The sequence below is a fragment of the Temnothorax americanus genome, unplaced genomic scaffold (assembly GCF_048541705.1).
Source record: "Temnothorax americanus isolate GAGA-0224 unplaced genomic scaffold, ASM4854170v1 Scaffold28, whole genome shotgun sequence".
Lineage (NCBI taxonomy): Eukaryota > Metazoa > Arthropoda > Insecta > Hymenoptera > Formicidae > Temnothorax > Temnothorax americanus.
The window spans coordinates 71,806-94,056 of NW_027509421.1; the positions used below are offsets into that span (position 1 = coordinate 71,806).

Consider the following 22,251-nt stretch of genomic DNA (forward strand, 5'->3'; position numbering starts at 1 on the left):
TTTCGCAGCCGTGGCCCGTCCACTGGATGGCTCTTACATCCGTTAACGTCAGTCCGCCGGCGAATTTTTTTTTTTTGCGGGGGGAAAACAGTGGGGACGGCGCGGGAGGACCTCGCGCGATTTTCCATCTACGGCTTATCAGACGCTACAAGGTTTCCCTTTTCGTCCGCCGGCGGAATTTCTTCAGCCGGCGGGAAACGTCAAACGTAAATTCAGAAGCTTCGAAATTAATTCCGCGCCGCGCGATTGTGCGGCGTTCACGCGTCTTGAATATTTAGCATCGGGAAGATATTCCCAGAGCCGTTATCAAAGCTTTCGCATCCCTCAACGTCAGTCCCCGGAACGTCTCGTATTGGGCAAACGAGACAGGAAAGGGAATATCCGATTTTCCGGCCGCGGTTTATCCCGCGCGCTACGAGCGTTTCCTTTTCGTTGCTTAACGTTTTTCCTGCATAATGCAACACTTTCGCGCGAAGAGCTTACGCGTCAACGCGAGACGGCGTCGCGGCGCGCGGCGGCGCGGCGTGGCGATTATGCCGGACGACAGAAGGCACAGCATCGTTCTCCAAATCATTCGCGGAAGGGACGGATTTATCGGAGCGTCAGTCCGCGCCGTCGAAATCGATAAACGCGTGATCGGCGCGATAATTATCGGCGACGATGGAGGCGCTTGCGCGAAACGTTTTTCGCCGTTGAAAGGCGTTTTGTAGAACGCCGCTCCGTATCTCTCAGTGTCCATTTTGCCCGAGCTTCTCGCAAGAAAAGGCAGAAATAGGAGGAAAACGTGAGCGCGCGCGGAGCTTCGGACATTTCAATGCAAAAGCATCTCGCCGCGAGCATCTTGGCTGCTTATTTTCCCGCTGCTTTCGAACCTTCTCCATTAGTCTCGAACGTTTCTTCTCTCTCCACTCGCCACCAACGGTTTCGTTGTGTCCTCCCTTTTTCTCGCAGCAAATAACCGAGGAGCCGTATCGGGAAAGGAGAAAAGCGCGGAAACCTTACGTTCTCTCTATACGTTCCTGAATGGATCTTCCGGGAACTTCCGGTTCGACGTTTTCGTTTGCTTGTTGCGCACGGTAAACGAATTACGACAGGTCCAACGCAGCTTATGAACTCGAATGGCGATCGAAAAACTATTATTATAATATTTCATCATTCCCGTATTGGTATTTTATTAATTGATATCATTTTTATGTGTTTTTTAAAATTTATTTTCCATCCAAGCTGCATTTGTAAGATACAAGACACACGCAAAATACTCGCGGCAAAGTCGATGAACTTATCGAATCGTAAAAGTCATTTGAGATTTATATTGGAAGACATCGATTCCTTTATTCAGGCGCGAACTCATTTCATATATATCTTAATACCTGCGGTGGTGTTTACGTCGATGCCGTTCCGACAACATCGCGAACAACATCGGGGAAGCTTCTTACGGGAAATAAACTGCGAGACATCGCGATCACGCGATGCGAGTTTCATTAGTGTGAGATGCTTGGAAGAGACTTAGACGATATATCTCATGATTAAGAAAAAGAGCGTAAAATCGTTCAACAAGCAGCGATTTATCGCGCTGTCAATTATATTCAATTTTCAAGTATAACAGAGTTTTATATTTATTGGGAGAAAGTAACTCTCTCTCTCTCTCTCTCTCTTCTAAAAAGATCTGATAACCATTCTTCGCAGTGTGTTCCTCAGTTCTTCAAAAAGCTCCTTTCCTCCACGATATTTTGAAGGGTCGCATTGCAACCTGTACGATGATAATCTTGAGTTTCTGCCCGTATCTCCGCGTCTCGCACTCGAAGACATCATCCCCCCCGAGAAAGCGGTATTCTATCCCTCTCGTAGGCTAACCGTCTCTCGCGACGTTTACACCGGCCTGGTTCATAGAACGCATCTTGAATCTTGCGGTAATACAGTACGAGAGTAAAGCTCCTTAGGGATGTCTCACAGGATGCCGGGAGGCACTTGTGTTCGGTACGTGCATCTTCTCTCTGCTAGCCGAATCCAAGTAAATAATGCATCAATAGATTGCATGTAACGTGTACATGTAACTGTCCATGCTAGAGCTTCTTAGACAAATTTTTCTAACGTTTTTTGATTTGCCGATGCAATAAATAGTCAGTTTGACGATTAAAAAGTATTCTTTGAGAGAGAAAAGCGTGTGCTGAATTACACATTTCTGGTAGGACGCGAAAAACCGTATTACGGAGAAAGATCGGTAGTTGAAAAACTGGCTTGTGCGTTTTATTAAAGCAGGCTTTATTACATATTTATTATATAGCAGGGTTTTATTAAAAAGGGTTGACATGTGCGGACAATAAAAAAAAGACTCCCTGTGAAAACGCGCGCCCAGATTAATACCGGAATTTCTCTCGCAGCTATTTGCACACTACAGCAATATGACGTTCAATGTTAAACATCGATGTTTGAGATCCAATAGAAAATTTTGAACGGTAGTTAAATATTTGCCAGACATGGGGAAAAACACAGGGACGACGAATTGGCAAATCGATTCCCCGCAAAAAAAAGCGTTTCCGTTCGCTAATGTTCGACATCGTTACTCCGCCGCGCGCTTCTTCCGAGCGGAACTTTTTCGCAATTTGTGCGCGTGTAGGCATAAGGTTCGTAATGAGTTGCGCCGGGGTGGAGAAAAAGGAAGAGTGAGAAAGAGAGAGGATATAATAAAACTCGCGGCGAAATTAGTCCTCGAACGGGGGGCGGTGCGCGGCGGGTTGGCCGGAAGGCGGAAGCTTTTTAATTGTGATCCCATCGGAAGCGCGCGGCCTCTACCTCGTTAATAGATTCTTTTTTTTTCTGCGAACTTTATAACGCCCGCGATGGTAACTCGCCGAAGAACAATCCGCATTTTTTCGGATTTATACGGATACATGAATACGATACGTGAGGTTGTTTACGTAAGGTTCGTATCATCGATTTCACCGTGAAAACGCGCGAACGCTGATAATGTATTTGTTTATCGTTGCAGCGACTTCTTTATTCCCGTTGTTTCTTTCTGACTTTTCTCTCTTACGTTACATACATTTGTCATGTTGTATCACTTACTTTTGCAGTAGCGTAAGTATGTACTGTCTCGAAAATTTTGCCGAATGCACCGCGGTAATTTACATTCCGCGTCTCGCGTTTCAAAATTGGACTGGCATTACCGACTCATTTTTGTTTTCACAAAGGGTGCTCCAGGAAAACAAATTTCTCTTTCCGCCATCCCTCTATCGCGCTTCCCCAGCATATCTCTACCCTTTTCGTGGTCGCGTAGAAACGTCGAATCGTCCGTATTGCGTATTTTGCGTGCTCGCCAAAACAAAACCTATGTGAATTATTTCGATTCCCATGTGCACCGTGCCTTTGTAACGCGATAGGTTTTCGACGTTACATCGATGCCTGCGGCCGGTCGTAGCATCCTCGGATTTCCATCCTTCCTCTTTCCCCCGTTCCTCTTTTGCGCGCATGCCACGCTCGCTTTGTTCTCGTTCTACAAGTAGTCGGAAGAAGTACAATCAAATATGCAGGAGATCAGTCATTCGCTTGAATTATGAGCTACTGTGCGATTACAACAACCGGTAGGAATACTTCCGACACTGAAGAGAAATAAATAATTTGAGAGAGATATTAATGCTTTCAGTGTTACGTGCTTGGCCGAAATATTTTTTATAATTTACTTATTAAAATGAAAAAAGAAAATGAGAATTATCTTTTAAAAATATGTTGTTTACCGTGTCATTTGCTGAGTTTCTCTCAATGAATTTATTTTTTAATTATCCCTCAATCCCAAGCGGGCATTCTCCATTTGCTAGAAATAAATATTTAAAACGTTTAAAGAGAAATGAGATATGTATACATTTTCTAATATTTAACCGAATATTCAACTTTCTGCTGCAGATTTTACGCAAATTGAAATATAAATAGTCTAACATCGTTTTATTGTGTACATTCCGAGAATTATTAAAATTAACTTGTACGTGAGATTTTGTTGAGTGAAACGGCAGTGCAGAAAATAGCAAACTATTTATTCATCATGATCGTTAGTCTCAACGTGTTATCGACATAATTATTTATTGGTGTTTTATTGACGTATGCTTTTATATATACGTATCTTTGACAAAATTATTTATATCTTAATTGCACTTGAGTAATATAATGGTATAACGCTCTATCATGGCTTATATCTTTTTCTCTGCACGAGCAAGCGCGGCAAGAGAACGATTCGGATCACGATGTCGCTGCGATAAAGACAATAGTTTCTCGCGTGAACCACCGCGCATTCACCGTAACTTTTTGCCCGCCAAATATCGACATTTATTTCATCGATCGATCAATGATACTCGAAATAGTAGCCGGCGAGCGCGCGTCGCGCGGGAAGGTACATAACAGTCTGCCGGGTTGCGCATTCGGGTGGCCATCGCATCGACTCGCGCGTGAATTATTTCGGTTTCGCATACGACGCGGCTTTGTAACGTAATAGGTTTTCGACGTTACAACCGCGTCCGCGGCTGAGATATCGGGTTTCCAAATTGTGCCCGCACGGCAACCGTGATACTAAACCTACCTCTCTTCTCCTCTTCCTCCCCGCTACCCCTTCTCTATCACGTCTATCTCTGTTTCTCTCTCCTCTCTCTTTCTTTCTCTGGTTGTGCTTTTTTCTGGCCGTTCTATTTTATCCTGTGGACTGTGTGAAGCAGAGTCGAGAGCCGCGTACACATACCGGATACCGCCACGAACGCACGTAACGACATTCGATTCGAGCCTGGCACTCATGATTCAGTGATATCTTGCCGAACGAGGTCGCCGGGCATTCGGTCAACCCAGACGGCCGACCCAGACTACGTGTCGCCGTGTATTTTCGGATGCACCGAACGCCATGCACGCCGGTCGCCGACATGCGTCCCGCTTCTCCTGTTGACTCGGCGTCGAGAGAAATTAGAACTGCCATGGCTCGAGTGACTTTTTAACTCTGCCTTTACCACATTTTACGCGAATCCATTTAGTCGATCCAATCCCATCAGCGGTAATCGCAGTATCTATATTTTCTACACCGCTATATATTTCTTTTTTTGTGTCCAGGACCCTAAAACGAATAGAGAATAAATTAAAGTCGTATATAGGAGAATCAATATAAATACTGATAATATCGATTTTTTTAAATTAATATTTCTTATAATTTTTTTCACGTTAAAAAGAATTGAGAAATATATATTACAGAGAGGATGTATATCAAGAGTCCTTTTACTCACGAAATAAATTTATGGAAATGATTCTACGGTGACTGTGATAAAATAAAAACTATATAGATAAAATAACACTTAAAACTATATTTTTTTCCGTTTCTGTTTCAGGAAGTACAGATGTTACCGGTGTATTGTAATGCACGCGCAACATGCCAACGTTTTGCAATACAAAGAAAGTAAGACATGGAAATTGCTAATTACCAAGATTTTAAATGACATTCTGTTCCGTTCTTTAAAAAGGATGTTTAGCTTTTTAATTCAGAGCATCGTAAAAACTTATGAATCACTGAATCTTGTTAAAATCTTTTGTCTTCTTTGTGCCTGATAAAATATATTATCTTACGTTATGTCGTTATTTTAATATTTTTCTTATTCTTTTTTGTCTAGTTTTTCTTTCATTTCTTCTTTTCGCAAAACAAAACTTAATTATCAGAATATCAGAACAATAATCGCTATTCTTTTTTTCTATGTCCCAGTTTCTTTCTCGTTTTATCTGTTATCTCGGTGCAGCTTTCCTCCTCGTAGATCGCAATTTCTTTGGAATTTTATTTTGAATAAACGAAATGAACCCAATGTACCTAATATATTTCGTCATCCTCGTCGTGACATTTACAAGGAACGATGATGCAACGTTATACGTTTCGCTGTTGTTATTAGCTTATTGCACGAGCGATTCACCGGAACCAAGTCTGCTGACCCAATGCGGCACGTTGACCAGCGACGCCACTCTGGTCTCTCTGTTTCGCTCCAATGCAGCGCCGCTGCCCTGTCCCATTAAGGGTCCCTTGGAGTTCACGTACAGCCAGGGCGAGGGCGAGTGCAATTCGCCGCGGTCACGGGCGGAAGCGTGCACGCAGGACTCGCGTCTGCTCCTGCGCTACCAAGCGTGCGCAAACGTTCACTCGTCCGAAAGCGTGGGTCAGTATTCTCCCCGCGTGTCATTATATCGCGCTGGCGCATGTGAGGACCTCATTTTACACACAGATAAATCGAATGTCAACCACGGTGCGCGGCCTATTTAATCTTTAGATGTCTTTTCTTCGTTCGTTTTATCATATTAGGGAGGATGCTCATATTCGTGACTCAAGTATTTAGATAGGTTGAAGAATAATTGTGATGCAAGTAATCGTTGTGATTTGTGGGCTTAAAACGAAAAGTCATAATTGGGCAGCGAGAGCGCGCCGGGAAATCTGGCCGGGAGATTTGGAGATAACGCGCGTATCCTGTTTTATATTTTTTCCAGCGCAATGCAAACGATTATACAAGTTTGATTGTACGGCGTTGCCCGTTTTCTATGGGATTCTTTGATACCGCACAACAAATGGGCGCCGTACAATAGATACCGCGTATAAAATAATATTGTTATACCAACATGCATTGTGCAATATCCATTTACACGGCAATTGTGTTATACCTGTTTACAAACGCTCATAATTTTTCAAGTGAATACCCTAAACAATTATGAATTATTATACAACGTGCGCGAGTCCAATCACTGCCTAGTGACATTTTGTTATTGTATAACATAATTAATTCGTCACAATCTATAGTTTATAAAGCGCTCGCCGAGAGTGCCTCGATACATTGACGCAATATTTTAAGTGCGCCGCGAATGTAAAGTTGCAATTCGTAGCTTTATTGCCATCGAGTTTTCTCTCATTTATGTTTTTTTCCCCCGCGAAATTTTAATATTTAAATTTTTATTTTGAATTTTTCAGCGACTTTCCATCGCAAAAAAATGAATTTATTAAAAGAAACACAATAAAATGCGTACAAATAACTCCTGATTATTGCGAGCGGAGAAATATCGGAGGACTGCGATTCTGGTTATGGGAAACGAGATTTACCGTGTGATTGAATTATACGCGAAATAAGTGTTCCGACTCGTCGACTCGTCATGTCGTTACGGCGCGCGCGGCATTTCGGCACGTAAAAAGGAATTATGACGTCGGCGGTGTTCCCGCGGTGACGTTAACATCCGCTTTGACATTAATTAACACGACGCGCAAGGCCTGTAACGGTCAATAAAGCTCGCGGCTTCGGAATGAATGATTAATGGCCTTGTCAATTACCATTTGTTGCTGGGCTTGTCCAAACGATTTTGCGCAATTATCATCGGCCCGTGCCCGATCGTCTATCTCGATACGCTGCACGCGGATAAATGAATACACAGGCGCTGCATCGCGCGCAACACACGTCCCCCGGATCCGCGTACGCGAATACGTATGGTATAATGCGTTTTCATGAACATTCATATATCGTTTACCCCCGTTTATAACTTCTGCAGATAGCTTTATCCGGGGACACAGCGGCGATAAACTTCTATTTACGACTCTGTCACTAATAGGGTCGCGCGTAGGCTGGGAGAATCACGACCGAATTTTCGTTTCGCTTTGATATACCTTCGCGAAAACCTCCCCGTCAGCTGGCTAACTCTAACGCGCGCTGCAGTTTATGTTTTCTGTAAAGCCCCGTAAACGTTTGCGCCCCAACGGCCGTGTATGTACACATCAACGGATCACTCGTCTATCCTGGGTATAAAACGGGGGGAGGGGAAAAAAGAGCGAAAAAAAAAATAACGGTTATTATTGGATACATGCCAATTTGCAGTTGTATAACGGTTTTGTTTTTCTAGACGTAGAATTGGAGTGTCTGGCTCATTGGAGGGAGGGCAGCACAAATTACATGGTCGCGCGTTTGCACAGCGATCGTAACGATCGTAAAACAAGCGACGAGGAGAGCTATAGATGCTTTATTTACACAAATCCATCGAACAACACGTGGAACCTCGCGCAGAGCTCGGATGCCGCCTGCAATGGATTGATCAGCGTCAGCGAGGCCGCCAGAACGTTCAAGATGACACAGAGTGAGTCTTCTCCATCTTTTTATTATTACGTTCTTTTAAACTATTCTAATATATTTTGCAATAGATATAATGCAATTAGAAAAGGATTGTTCGAATTCCTGGAATAGAGCCGATCGCGATCACTCGCGGCGCGACGAGTTGACCGCGTTTCGGCGTTCGTCGCGCGAGACGCGTAAGATCGAATATAACGATCGAAATTCCGCGAAGGGCTGTTAATCGATATATAGCGATGAGAGGCAATGGTGGCGGATCGGCGCGTATACCTCGGAGCCGCCGTACGTGCGGAGGTCCCGAGAACGAGAGCACAGTGCACGTAAACTATGAGAGTGCCTGCGGACACCAGATCGGATTCTTGTCCGGCATACTAGCGTTGGCCTCGTCCGATGGTCAACGCCCCAAGTACTTCGGGTATTCCACGGTATCGCATAGCTACGCGTAACCCTGCCGGTTTGGGACGCTCTTGTCGCAGGATTCACGGTTAACCATATTGAGGGCGACGAACGGGCGCGGGCGGCTCGGTCGAACGGACGCAATGTACGCCGGGGACGATCGGTATGACTGAGTATATATATTCATTGTGAAGAAGGATGAGCTCCGCGGTGAGCTCTCGTTATCGAATAAACCTGTCAAATGGGTCTCCAGTTCATCCGCTTTTGATTTTTGCTCGGGACGCTCGAATTTTTCCATTCCAATCTCGGATGTTATTTTATTATAATCTTATTATATCAATATCGCTGCGTTATACGTTTATTATACGCGGTCTGTCACGCAATCGACAGACATGTTATCGAGGAGTGACAAAGCTGCCGCTTAATATTTCGAAATCGCTGCCGCGGCTGCTAGAGGAAATTCAACTCGAGCGTTAAGCAGCTTAAAAATTTTTCAACGGCGCCCTTACCACGGGCGTCGCGGATGTTTCGTTAACCCCCTACCGGGTACCGCGTTTCCATTTAAACTTTCCAGGAAGCAGATTAGCCCCGGGATCTCGAGCTACGCCGGGCTTTCCGCCTCGAAGTGCCCGCCCCGCGTTAGATGAAGAGAACGTTATTCGCCAACGCGCGATAAATTCTGTCTGGCCGATATGTAAATTCACGTCCCTTTCTTATTCTTTCTTGTACTATTTCACCGTACACGCTTATAATCGGTTCGTAAGAATTGTATGCAAATGCGACGATGCTGACGATAACACTTCGAGCAAGATATTTAAAGAAATAATTAATCGAAATATATCCTAAAATCTTTGCAGAAGAGATCGCGATAGTTTCAAAACGCGGTTTACACGTTGTTTCGAAAACTGCCGTGCATTAGAATTTTTGAAAAAATATTGTGATAAAGCGAGAAGAGAAAGCCAGAATAACTATGTACAGTAACGGAAGAAATACAGTTACGCGAAAAACGCAGAATATCATCGCGCGGTGGAAATGCATATATACGTATTTATGAAATATCGGAATAGTATGTATCGTAAAACAGATATTAGATTTTGAAACATTTTTGCATATTCCCGCATACTCTTTGCATTCCGTATTGTTAAGTTTCGCATCGTTTCTTTTCTCGAGCAAATATCTGATTGGGAGTCGTTTTTAAGAAAGTTTTTATCTTCATATCCCATATTTCAGAAGCTAGTTTCTTTGTACAACGAGACGATAAAAAAATTGGCTTCAGTATGAACAATCATATTTAATGCGGAGGACTCCCGCAACGTTTTCCGCGGGAGATACTATTTTTATTTTAGATTGCCGTTTTCAAATAACCGCCGCACTGTGGAATTGCAATCTTTTCGCGGTAATGCAATGGCATTACATGCGGTCTGACTGCAAAGGAAGATAAGAGGATGGGCGTAATTTACTTTAAACAAAGCATACGTTTCTTCTTCCATTTCGCCGCGGGCGTGACTCATTTTAATACGCATTTTGTTATACACAGCATGCTTTTACGTCGCGAGACTGCGATAAAACGTTAAAAAGAAAATTTGTGTTTCTTCTTCGCACTTAAATTCCAAGCTATTAGCGTACTTGCGATAATTCGTGTTTGGCGAAACACTTTGTCGAAGACGCCTCGTGACGTAATACCGTGGAGTGCATCAAACTAGCTTTATTCTCTATCGTCTTGCGCGAAGATTAATTTGTGCGAAACAAAAATCCGAAACCTATTAATTATAACTTAAAATTCTTTGTTATAAATTATGTAACGTGCATGCAAGTTTTTTCATAAATTTGAAATTTTCCCCGGCAAGATAGGAATTATAATTAGATAGAAACCAGTGTGCGCAAATTCTTTCCACGTATCGCGTAGAAAATACGCATAAGAAGATAATTATATCGCGGGTACATAGATCGCATAATGAAACAATTACGTGGATACCCGGCCGTTTCTTTATCGCCATCGTTATATGCCTCTCCCTTATCATCCGCGGCGACGTACGCGATAAGCAGCGCAATTTCGGCGACCTATAGGGTTACGGCGCACGCATACACCCGATTGAATTATCGATTAGCTTTTAGTTGCACGCAGGCTGGCCGTCGCAGTATGCAACACGCACGCAGCATACTTTGTTGCTCGTGCATTTTTAACGGTCCATTAATTCCACGGTGCATGGTGATTGATGGCCGTGAGCAATCGACCATTGACAGGATAACTGTTCGCCGGCGACAGAGCTGTCGCGCGTTTATAGCAAATTATTTACGTCAACGTATAGCGGCCGCCGTTGTCAGCACGTGGTAACTTCATCTTATGTATGTACGACGTTTTTAATAGTTTTTCATATTCTTCAAATGTATATTATTACAAAATTACAATCGATCTAATTTTCACGATTTTTTTTTAAATATTTTCACGAACGATACGACTTTAATATTTTATCAGTAATTGCGAGAACAATTCCAAATCATTATAGCGACAATGACAATGCAATGCGCACGTGAATTACGCGTTGTAATGCAACGCGCGTGTGTGTGTTAATGAAGCTAATGAGTTGGTTAATATACATCACGTTCGCGTATGACGTATGTCGCTCGCGTATAATTACGCTAGTTACGAATATAACGCCGTTAAAAGTGCACTGTAATTAGCGCAGAATTATTCCGAATGGAGGACCGGTCGAATACCGGCCGATTTCTATTTTCTCTCTCCCTCCCACCCTTTATTCGACGGAATTCTTTGACGAAGCGTGCAAGAACCTGATAATGCGCCGGAAACAGCCGGCATGCCGTTGGAAACGAAGTTTACGGCGCGACGTAGGAAGAAGAGAGGTCAAAGTTTACTTATGCCGGATTATCTGCTCGAGGACCCCGTGAACTTAAAGAGTCGGGAACGAGCTTACAGTATATATTATGCATTTCGAGTTTGAAATAACTGCGTTAGAAGCGGAGTTACAGCGCTCCCTAAGAATAAAGCCGCAGCTATTTCTTGACACGTAATTACATTTGAATTTAACAGTCGTCCGAATTTGCAATGTGGAGATGGAAATTACAGAAATTAAACTGTTGACGTTGCGGCGATAATCAACTTTACAATCTTGAGTCTCAGCTTTAGAAAAAAAAAACACAAAAATAATTTCGATAATTGCGAATACCAATGAGACAAAACTTTCGTGAAAACGCCGTTTAAATACGCGTACAATTTTTCCCGTTTGTTAAACCATAATTGTTTCGCGCTTTCAATAAGTTTTAATCTAAATTTAACATAGACGAGGACGATAAATATACAAAGAAGCAAGTCCGTGAGAGAAGGAGCGTCAAATATTTGGGAACTCGCAAATAATTCCGATTCAATCCTCTTATTGGGAAGAATATCATATGAATACACATTTGCGAAATTTGCGTCGCGGAAGAGAACCACGGCGACAAATAGAGGATTCTCTCTCTCTCCACGGCCATCTTTTCACGTTACAGAAAAGCCACCGCAGCATTGCGCGTTTCCGTCCTGGGTGGTGGCCGGTAAATCGTGGGTGGCTTTGGATCGAATGGCTTCCCGGCTCCTGGCGTCGTCTTACAACCTCACGATTCTCGACCGAAACGAGACCCGCCTTGTTTGCCATTCAGTTGTCAACTGTGATGATCATCGCTGTCACCGTTCCATGCCGATCATGTTCGTCGCGAAGGCAACGCGCGATTGGTAAGTCTCTATATTCATGACATTCGTGTAGAAAAGAAGTTAAGGCGAGCCACACACACGAGACAATGCGAGTAATTCTCGAAATAGCGGAAACTGAAAAGAAAAATTGCGGTAGATGCCTCGAACAGGTTCTTTCTTGCGCTCCGCGATTTGTAAGGAACATTATTAAAATGTCTACATTTCGTGCGAAACGTTTCGAAGAAAGCGTTTGCTTTCACAGTCGGTGAAGGATAATTTTGCAGTTCACGAGAACAGGAATAATTATCAGAGAAGCGCGTAACATGATAATCGCAAGCTTTCGCTTACGGCGTTCGCGTAAATATACGAACGTGGTGAATTATTCCACTTTCGTCTGCGCGGCATCACTTTCCCGGGTATATCTTTGTGTATGTGTGTGTGTGTGTGTGTGCGCGTGTGTGTGTGTATGCCGGAATGTCAATATAGGTCCACCTCCCCATCAGGTACTCTCATTAAAGCATTCGTGCGGGCGAGTTCGCGCGACGTAACGTATCGCTTTTAATCGCTCGTATACATGTACGAGAGGCCCGGTTCCGGTTATTCACGCCCCACTGCCGCCGAGAGTACGATTCATCGTTAAAAGCTGAGATAAAAGTGCTTATTGGAACGTGTTTGTCGAACATATCCGCGGGAACACGCTCTCTAAAGTGTTTACTACTCGCCGGAGCACACTGGGAAGAATCGGCCCAGAAAACGCGAAGGCCGATCCGATGTTTTTCTTCGTTCGCCCCGTTCCGCAAAACTGAAGAGTGTGTCCAAACATTTGTTGTTTGTCGAGCAAAGATAAATTTCTTACTCCGCTACGAAGTGAGGAGGGGATAATTGCGGAAACTACAAAAAGTTCCCTTGATTACAAAATTATTATTATTTTTTTAATTGACTGTAAACAATTATGCGAGTTTAAATAACGGCGAGTTTTTTTATCTATCTGGATATTCATCGCCTTCGTTATTGCTTAACATATATGTCTCGAATAATAAATACTCGAATATTTGATTAGTATAAAAATAATGCAAAGTGACGGCGCGTTCGATGAAACGTGATTACATTCAACAGACATGCTATTCTCTTCATTTATCCCGAAGAAACTCGGTCAAGCGTAACTTCTCAGCGATTAATATCCTCACTTGGGAAGGTTCCGAGAATAATGTCGCGGTACGGGCGCGACAGCTGCTCGAAGAATTCCTTTACTCAGATATTACGATATTAAGATGACGCGGAGCGGAAGGGAAGTCGGAGAAGAAAGAATTACTTACTTTCCTCGCATTAAACGCCGTCTGATCGAGCGCAAGGTCGTACTACTTGGATGGCTCCATAAATAGTGTCATTTCGATTCGCATTTTAATACTCTTGTATAAATTCGCGTCCGTAAATAATTGCGCGAAATCAAAGCGATGATTACGTGCCACATCATTATATTATAACGAGAATCAAGTCTTAAGTTATGCAACGCTGCAATTGAAAATATTACACAAAATAATATCGCCCCATAAACATGTCGCTAAGCGAAATTTGACATGAAATTTATCACACTCTGTATTTTTTAGTGAAGCGCGAGCGCTTTTAAAAACCGCATATTTCTTTTACCGTCACCTTGGAAAGATTTTTTTACGCCGTGCCGACGAACGTCGACAATAAAAAGCGACGTGCCATTTCTCCCGTCTTGCCCGGCGCTCACATCTTATTCTTCGTTCCAGGCAGTTTTATTATCCGCGTTACAATTCTTTCAGTTTGATGCGCGGCGAATATAATTGCTACGGAAGACGGCGGGCATCGGCATTAAGCGTTTACTACTCTCGCAAGCTGGGAGATTGAGTGCGCGACACGAGAGAGGCGTAAAAAAGAAGAAGAAAAAAAAACGTAATTCTCTTCTCGACTTATGCCCGCCGCGTCGTTCATCTCGTTTTCATCGATTCACGTTTCTTCGGCGAACTCGCGCGAACGAACGACTCGGACTTGGTTTTGCCGCGGAAACTTCCGGATCGAAGGGTCGGTGACTTTCATAGTTTCAGTGTCATCCTTCATCTGACCGAACGTACGCTTCCGTTACTCGACATCGCGGAAACGTCAAAGGGAGACACAAAACGAATTCGACACCGAATTCTCGACATATACGCGAAGAAACCAACCGCCTTTCTCGTTCACGTTACACGACACGACGACGCTCAGGCAAAAAGGTTTGAAATTACGACGGGAACGTCGATTGTCCACGTTTGCTTCTTTTCATCGGAAGGTCTAATGAGAGATATTCTTGGGATCGATATCGAGTGATAGAAATTACAGCTAATCGCTTCCGCGAACGCTACGTCAAAGTGATATCGCGATGACGCGCCGGTCCGCGTCATTATCTAAATGTCTGAATGTTGTCGGGCAAAGAAAGAAGCGCACGACACGGTTGCTAATATTATGCCAGGGAAATAACAATCTTCCCATCCATCGACCGCTATTTCTGTGCCTTGCACGGAACGATCAGCCGAGTATGTATATATCGCGTAATACATTCACGATAAGTGCAGAAGCCTCGTAGACACATCGCTGTACTATTGCATAATATTAGGACAAACGAAAATGACGAGCGAGCATAGATGAGCCGACAAATGAGATATGCAGAATTTTTTCGCGGAACTTTTTAGATAAAAAAAAAAAACGACCGGATTCGCGAAATTTTTGCAGCATGCGTTAATTAAAAATCATCTGTGTTCTTCTATCCTCCGCGGCGGATTACTAATGATTTTTATACAGCTCGCCTTCAGCACCGCAAAAAAATTACCGCCCTCGCGGTCTCGCGGGGACATGGCACGTATCATTTTCGAGACGCTACTCGCGGATGTGCACGCGTTCTCGTTTGACGCTCGTCATACCGCGCTTATACGGTGTGTGCGAGTGTTCGTCGGCGAAATTCTCCTTATTTCGCGGAATCTTCCCCACGCTGATCTTCTCGCGCTTTAATATACCCGCGATTACGCGCCAGCTCGCGACTTTATGAGAAACGCCGGGATTCGCGTTTCCCTGCTACGACGAGGGGAAGACGAAGAGGCCGCGTAGACGGTCGGATCGGGAGAGGAGAAAGGGGGAGGGGATATTCTTTTATATGTCAGGGAGCAGATTTCGTGAATTCATTTTTGTGACGGATATGCGCGCGGAAAGGGGCGCGAAGAAAGCGGTTCGTCTGCAGGGAAATGACGCGATCGACGAAGACACGAATATCGCAGATAAAGTTTATATCTCTCTAAGATCGATATTTGATATCGTCGGCTGATGTGATGTCGCCGCCGTTGAAAATCAGTATACTGATTTTCATGTAAGGCGACTTGGAAGGAAGCCATTATTCCCGACGATTGTCGGAGAAATGTCATTTTGATAATGTAATTGATTTAATAAATACAGTAATGTCAAAAGTACGATCATCAGTAAAGTGACAAAAGAAAGATTTGTCGAGTGTGCGCGGATAATTTGCTTTTCTGACTTTGGCGTGATCGCGATTTGCGAGGACGCCAAGTTGAAGAATGAACCTCTCGAGAGCGGTAATCGTGCTGACTGTTACAAGATTGAATATTTTGCACCGATACTTCACAACGGCGCCCGGCGCCACGACAGGCTCTCGGGCGAACGTTAGCAAGGGGACTCCGGTATTTCAATTAAGGCCGAAGCCTCGGCCCGGAGTAATTAGAGGCGAGTGGCGGGCGAAACGCGAGCGCGGGGCAAGACGGTTGTGCATTAAACTGTAAATCTGAGAGCACTTATCGCGACCACGCTGGAATTGCATAGATAACCGAGGGCGGGCACGAATCTTTCCTCGGAACCGGCTCGCGCGCAGACGAAATCGTGACGTGCGAGAGCGAAAGAAAATCGCGAAGACCGTGATGCCGGACGTTAAGACGCTGGCGAGATCGATCTTTACGGCGATCTTGACTAAAATTTTGAAGCACGTGCGATGAAACGTGATAAAGTTAAAGTTAAAGTTAGCTTTATGTATAAGGCACGTGATTACAGGCGGAATTACGACATCAGATGCGCGAGTTTCTCATAAATCTCGCGAAGTCGACGGTAAATCAGCCGTTCACGGCGAACGAGCGATCCATCTCGACTTTTTCCTGCTTTTACCTATCCTTTCGGCAGAATGAAACCGTGCCAAAACGCCGATGTGTGGCTTTTACGAAGCACCTTCTCGGACGGTTTCAAGTAGTTCCGGGTTCGCGACGGCGGCGGCGAGGTGTGTACGTGTGCGCGCAAATATACTTCCGCATATATATACGCGAGCGACCGAGCTCTGTCCGTTCGTCCGTCCGTGTGTTTACATGCACGCGACACACGATTTATGTGCATCTCGAGCGGAGCGCTCGCATTGATCGCAACGATGCACCCGGGACACACGTAATAACGAAACGTTCGTGCAACGAGCCGCTACTCTATTAAAAGAGTACGATATTGTAGTTGAAAAAAAAAACAAGTAAAAAAATAGTGCAAATTAGAAATTTGCACTTGGCTTCCTCATAGAGGAAGTGATGTCTTAAGATCACGGTCTTACATACAGGTCTCTCAACTCTGATGTGTGTATGTGCCAAATTTACCGAAATTTCTATAACTCCAGAACTAATTAACCAGATCTTAACGAATTGTATATGAAAAGGGGTAGAAATTTCCGGGGAGTACTATAGAGTGTATAGTTTTTTGTTACCGATTTTCTGGAAACCGTTTTTTTTTATTTTTCTAATTTTTAAATAAAAAAATTAAAAAAAATTACATACACACATACCGACATTTTTTAAAATAGCGATTTTTCGAAGTTTTAGAACATTCTGAACACATTGGCAAAAGCAACTAAAAAAAATTTTTTTTTACGAAAACAAAGCTTTCTCTATGTGTGAGGAAGCAAAAGAATATTTTGAATATACATGTGCCGGAATTACGGGAAATATCGCGGAGTTTGGAAACGCCGAGGGGAACGCCAATTGGAAAGCGGTCCGAATTATCGTCATTCTTTCGTTACAACCGCGCGTATTTTGTGTCCAATTTTTCCGAAATTATCGACGATGAATTTTAACGCGGTGAATTTATCGATAATGATTTTGGTCCTTTGTATACATTTCCGACGCATATCCGCTGTATTTTATGGATGCTGCTTTAATTATCATAAACTAATGTCAGACTCGCGTGCAATGTGCGCTAACTTTTTGCATTAACTTCCAACGCAGATCTCTGAAAATGTGGAATTAAAATTTTTTTTCGCTCAATTTGTTCAATCTTCCTCGTTTGCGCTAATTGCCGCGCGTAATTATTTTCATACGTCCATCGAGTTAACCAGATCTCATTTGCCATCGCCGATAAGTATTTACAGATCGATTAAAATGTCAGGCGGGCGCAAGTATTCTTCGTGAACGTCGTGAAAAATGGCTTCCTGTCACGGAAGTCTCGTGTATACAACGACAGCGGACGATACCAACTCTGATAAATCATTGTAGATTCATATTTTTTTTCTCTTTCCTTTATGTATTCCGTCCCCCCGTTCTAAAGCCGCGTCTTATGGAGGGGCTCGTCTGCCCACCCTCTTTCGACCTGTCTCGGATAGAGCTCGCGATATTTATCGCCCAATCGCCCAGTCGCGGGACAACTTAAACTCTAGATCCACTTGATCATAATTTATGTACACAATTACCTTCTTAACCGCACACGCGACTATATAATCGAAAAAGAAGAGGTTTGAACGTATGCGCTTTCTTCCTTTTATTATTACACACGCTATCGTTATTATTAATTCTTGAAATAAAATATATATTTCGGGCACCATTATGCTCGTCGCGGTCGACATCGCGCGTCGCGCCGATATCACATTTATGATTGTTATTATTAATATATGCCGCGACAAAAACGGTGGGAAAATACTTTTCGAAAATACGACCGATAATTAGTCGAGCAACACCTAATATAACAAGGCCCGAAAATGTTTATATCCTGTTGTATAATTTTGCAACGCTATTCTCAGCGTCAGACACGTCGTCGTCTGATCTAAATATCTAAATATACCGCGCGCGCCCGATACGATCCCGAAATTAGATCGCGATAACGAAACAGGTGAGCGACCGAGATCCCTTAATCGTCCCAAGAGGACGTATTGACCACTTCTATATCCGACAACGCGTACCGTTGGAACTTATTCTGAGGCTGGAAACTATTCTGAGGCAAGCGTTCCCGATCGCTACTTTCGCGCCGGTGCAACAGGAGAGAGAGCCTAGGCGTCCTTATCGGAAAAACGTGTTTATCGCGGTTGTATATCGAGCTGGATGCCTTCGTGTACTGCATAAAACTTCCGCGTTTCGTTCCGTTCGACCCAGCCGCGCCCGACGGCGCGGCGTGGCGGCGACGACGGCGGATTTCACGACACGGAACGACCCGGGGATTCTTATTCTATACGATCCCTCGTTTCTCGACTTTCGACATTGTTATACGTATATTATCGCGACTTTTCTCTCGCGGTCCCGTCCGCCTTGGCATGTCGACATCTATAAAGCCCGCTCGAGGACGTCGGACACGTCAAATTTACCGCCTTCTTTCTGGCGATACGTCGTCGTGTAATTGAATTCTGTATTCGTAGAATGCATTTTAGTTAAGGACGTTCTCTCGTCCTTATACCAGAGAAAATCGATTTTCTTAGGATTTTCTTGAAACTGTGAATATTATACGTTAATTTAAGTGTGCTTTATGCGTGGTATAAATTTCAGTACCTCTTCCGGTATAAAAAATAAAGATACTGAGCCTCAAAGTTTCAAAAGAAATTTTTTAAATTTAATTTTTTTAGTTTTGGCATTTTTTCCTTACATATAGAACTCGACGAGAGGAGCAACTTTGATCCTCTTGACCAACCTCGTATCTCTTACCGTTTGGCCTGGAAAACCTTTTCATTATAGTAAAAGTTGAAACTTTGAAGCTCGAGTATCTTGATTTTTTATACCGGAAGAGGTACTGAACGTTATACCACGCATAAAACACACCTAAATTAACGTATATTCACAGTTTCAAGAAAATCCTAAGAAAATCGATTTTCTCTAATATAAGGACGAGAGAACGTTCTTAAGTAGGTACGTCCACCGTGGACTACATATCTATTTTATCTCAGTTTATTCTAAATTGGATACACATCCTATAAGATGCATTTACACACTCTCAAAAAAGATTTCTAGATACAATACTATTAGGATCGAAATAGGGCCAATCATATTTAGTATTGAAAAAAGAATATTTTAATCTTAAATAGAGGAATTTTTAAATCTAGAATAATTCTGAGAAAATGAGAGGGATAGCATCAAGATTATTTTATTCTAGATTTAAGAATTTCTCTCTATTTAAGATTAAAATATTCTTTTTTCAATACTAAATATGATTGGTCCTATTTCGATCCTATAAATAGTATTGCATCTAGAAATCTTAACTGAGAGTGCATGCTGTTTTCCTGTTATAAAATTTTGCTTATCTTCTATATAAACATATATAGAAATAATAACTAATTTCTATAAATTATTATAGAAATAATGAACAAATAGCTGGTATATAATCGACGATTTCCTTTCAATGTGTGTGACTTTTTAAATAAAAATTTTATTGGTATCTCTCAATGCGACGAGCTTTCTTTTCATTTCGATTCTACTCGCAATTGATCCGCATTGTCACAGTTCGAAGATGGACACAGCGTTTCAACTCACTTGCAGACCGAAGAGTAAAATATGTCGTTCGACCTATTAATCATTTGTCGCTGTCGGAATAACATGCGCGACTTCGACCTTCGGTCGATCGATTATTCCGACATGATGAATAAACCAAATTTTGGTCGAACGAGTGTTACATTCTGGTGTTGACGACACTCAAATTAATGACTTCGATAAACGTGACGGTTACATACGTGCAACGTAAATGCAATCCAACGTGGACGTCGTCGTTCGCCGACACTTTAGCACGTAAACGACGCGTTTTACGTTCCAGATATATATATCCGTTCTTTTTCTATCCAATTCTTTTCCTATACTGCCAACTGCCGACATTCCCGTTCCGTTTTTTTTTTTTTTTTTTTTTTTTACGTTTACGCAGCTTCTTCGGGAATTGGTTCTTCGGAACGAGAGAGAGTCCGCGCCTCCCGATCTTTATTCTCACGACGTAGCCGGCTGCCGGACGACGTCCGTCATTTCGTCGACGATCGTATACCGAGCGATCCGTCATACGCGAACATCCGGACCGTACGACGACGAATCGTCCGTGATGTTCGTGAATTTACAGCTCGTAACCACGACGACCGCGTTGTAAAATATTTCAGACGAACGGGAATTCGAGCGCGCTCCGAAACGCGCGAAAGGGATATCCCAACCGTCGGGGAACGGCCGTATTTTTTTTGCCTCGTACGTAGGGTTTTTACACCACGCTCGTTTTCGTTTTATTCCAGAGCGAGACCTTATGCATTACCGGGATACCGTCTCGATTTAATAACCGGAAACCTGGAACGCGATTGGTGTTTGACCTTTGCTCAAAAGCCGGTCCGTGGAAATATTTGCGCGGAAGCGGTCGTATCCCGGCGAGAAGTATCTTGCGGGGAAATGCGAGTCGATTAGAGCGTCAAAAGCGCCCGGGAAGAATTCTGCCGCGTGCGAACCGTATAATATTGAACTTTACGAAGTACGTTGATATCTCAGAAAATATGGGAGTCAGTAACTCAGAAGGAGTATTCTTTAATAACGTCGGAATCCACTTTTCTCCGGCGAAAAATTCCGGACGATCGCGATTTCGTATGTAAATCGAGATCTTTTACGTCACGTTAATCTCACATATGCCTGCGATCAAAATCTGCATTAAAATAGTAATAATTTTCAAGTTGTATATGTTTGATAAATTGTCTTTTTCTTTAGTGTTACCGCTCTCGTTCTCCGACACGTCAACATTTATGTAAAAACCCATTCGGACATGTGCAACATCGCCTTACCCAGCAGAGAGAAAAAGACATTTTTCGTCTCGCAATCTCACGATTTTCGCCGCGCGGCCGACCATTGTGATCCGAGCTAAAAGGCTTTCTCTTCTTCGCTGCTAAAGGGGAGCCCGTTAAGGGCTCTTCGCTTATCGAGCGAGCATTCCGCGGGAAAAGAAAAGATCACGTGCGCGCGATCTAATAACGAGCTTTTAGAGTACAGCCATACACAAATACACTCGCGCGCGCGCGCGCGCACACACACACAACACAGGGAGATACCAGTGTATGTGTGTCCGATGTGACGATGTGGCTGCAGCTGCAGTTCGACTCGACACTTCGCCGGTCGCGCTGGTTGACGATCGGTCCAGCTCGGCGCACCCGATCAAAGCTCGTTTTTATGAGGCCCACGCAAACCGTGCCCGATTGGAAAAAAGAGAGGAAAACGTTGGAAGGGGGGATGAGCGGCGAGAGAGTGAGATAAGCCGAGCAAGACAGGCTTAACGAAAAAACGAGTTATGAATTACTCGCGTCCGTGAATAGTGGAGTTGCGGATGAGGGGGGACCGGGGGGGTGCGCCGAGTACACGCCCCGCCGGGTACCGCACCGAGGTGCTTATGCAAGTGCATAGTGCATACGAACCCCCCCCCCACCCGGGTAAACACGATCCTCGCGCAAATAAACATACGAGACGCATACAGCCCCGCCACGACGCGGTCTCATCCCAGTTTCGCTCTGCTTTTTTTCCCCTCCCCTTTTCCTTGCCTTTTTTCCTCCCCCTTTCCCCCCGGTGTCGTTCCTCTTTTTGTTCGTACGTGTCCGATACAGCGCCGCCTTGTTCATTTCCAGCGAGTCGCTTCATTGATCAGACCGTGTATTTGGCGGCGCGCACATATATGTAGTACCGTGCATTTCAGAATTACTTTATTCCTCTCCGAACCGAACGGATTCTTTCGCTGCTTTTCGTGATCGATTTTTTTCCTTAGAGACATTTTCCTCTTGGTGGTCCTGGTTTATATATAATTCATGTATGTATCTATATTAATATATTTCAAACAGTG

The 22,251-nt window shown here is 43.6% G+C and overlaps 1 protein-coding gene across 1 annotated transcript in view; it reads left to right on the forward strand.

Moving 5' to 3' along the window:
• The window catches only part of LOC143899672 (uncharacterized), a 108,922-nt gene that overhangs the window by 66,352 nt on the left and 20,319 nt on the right, over positions 1-22,251 (forward strand). Inside the window, exons 3-6 of the mRNA XM_077410134.1 lie at positions 5,355-5,422; positions 5,904-6,164; positions 7,882-8,112; positions 12,006-12,228. Coding sequence (XP_077266260.1) covers positions 5,355-5,422; positions 5,904-6,164; positions 7,882-8,112; positions 12,006-12,228 — 783 coding nt within the window. The remainder of the gene's footprint in view (positions 1-5,354; positions 5,423-5,903; positions 6,165-7,881; positions 8,113-12,005; positions 12,229-22,251) is intronic.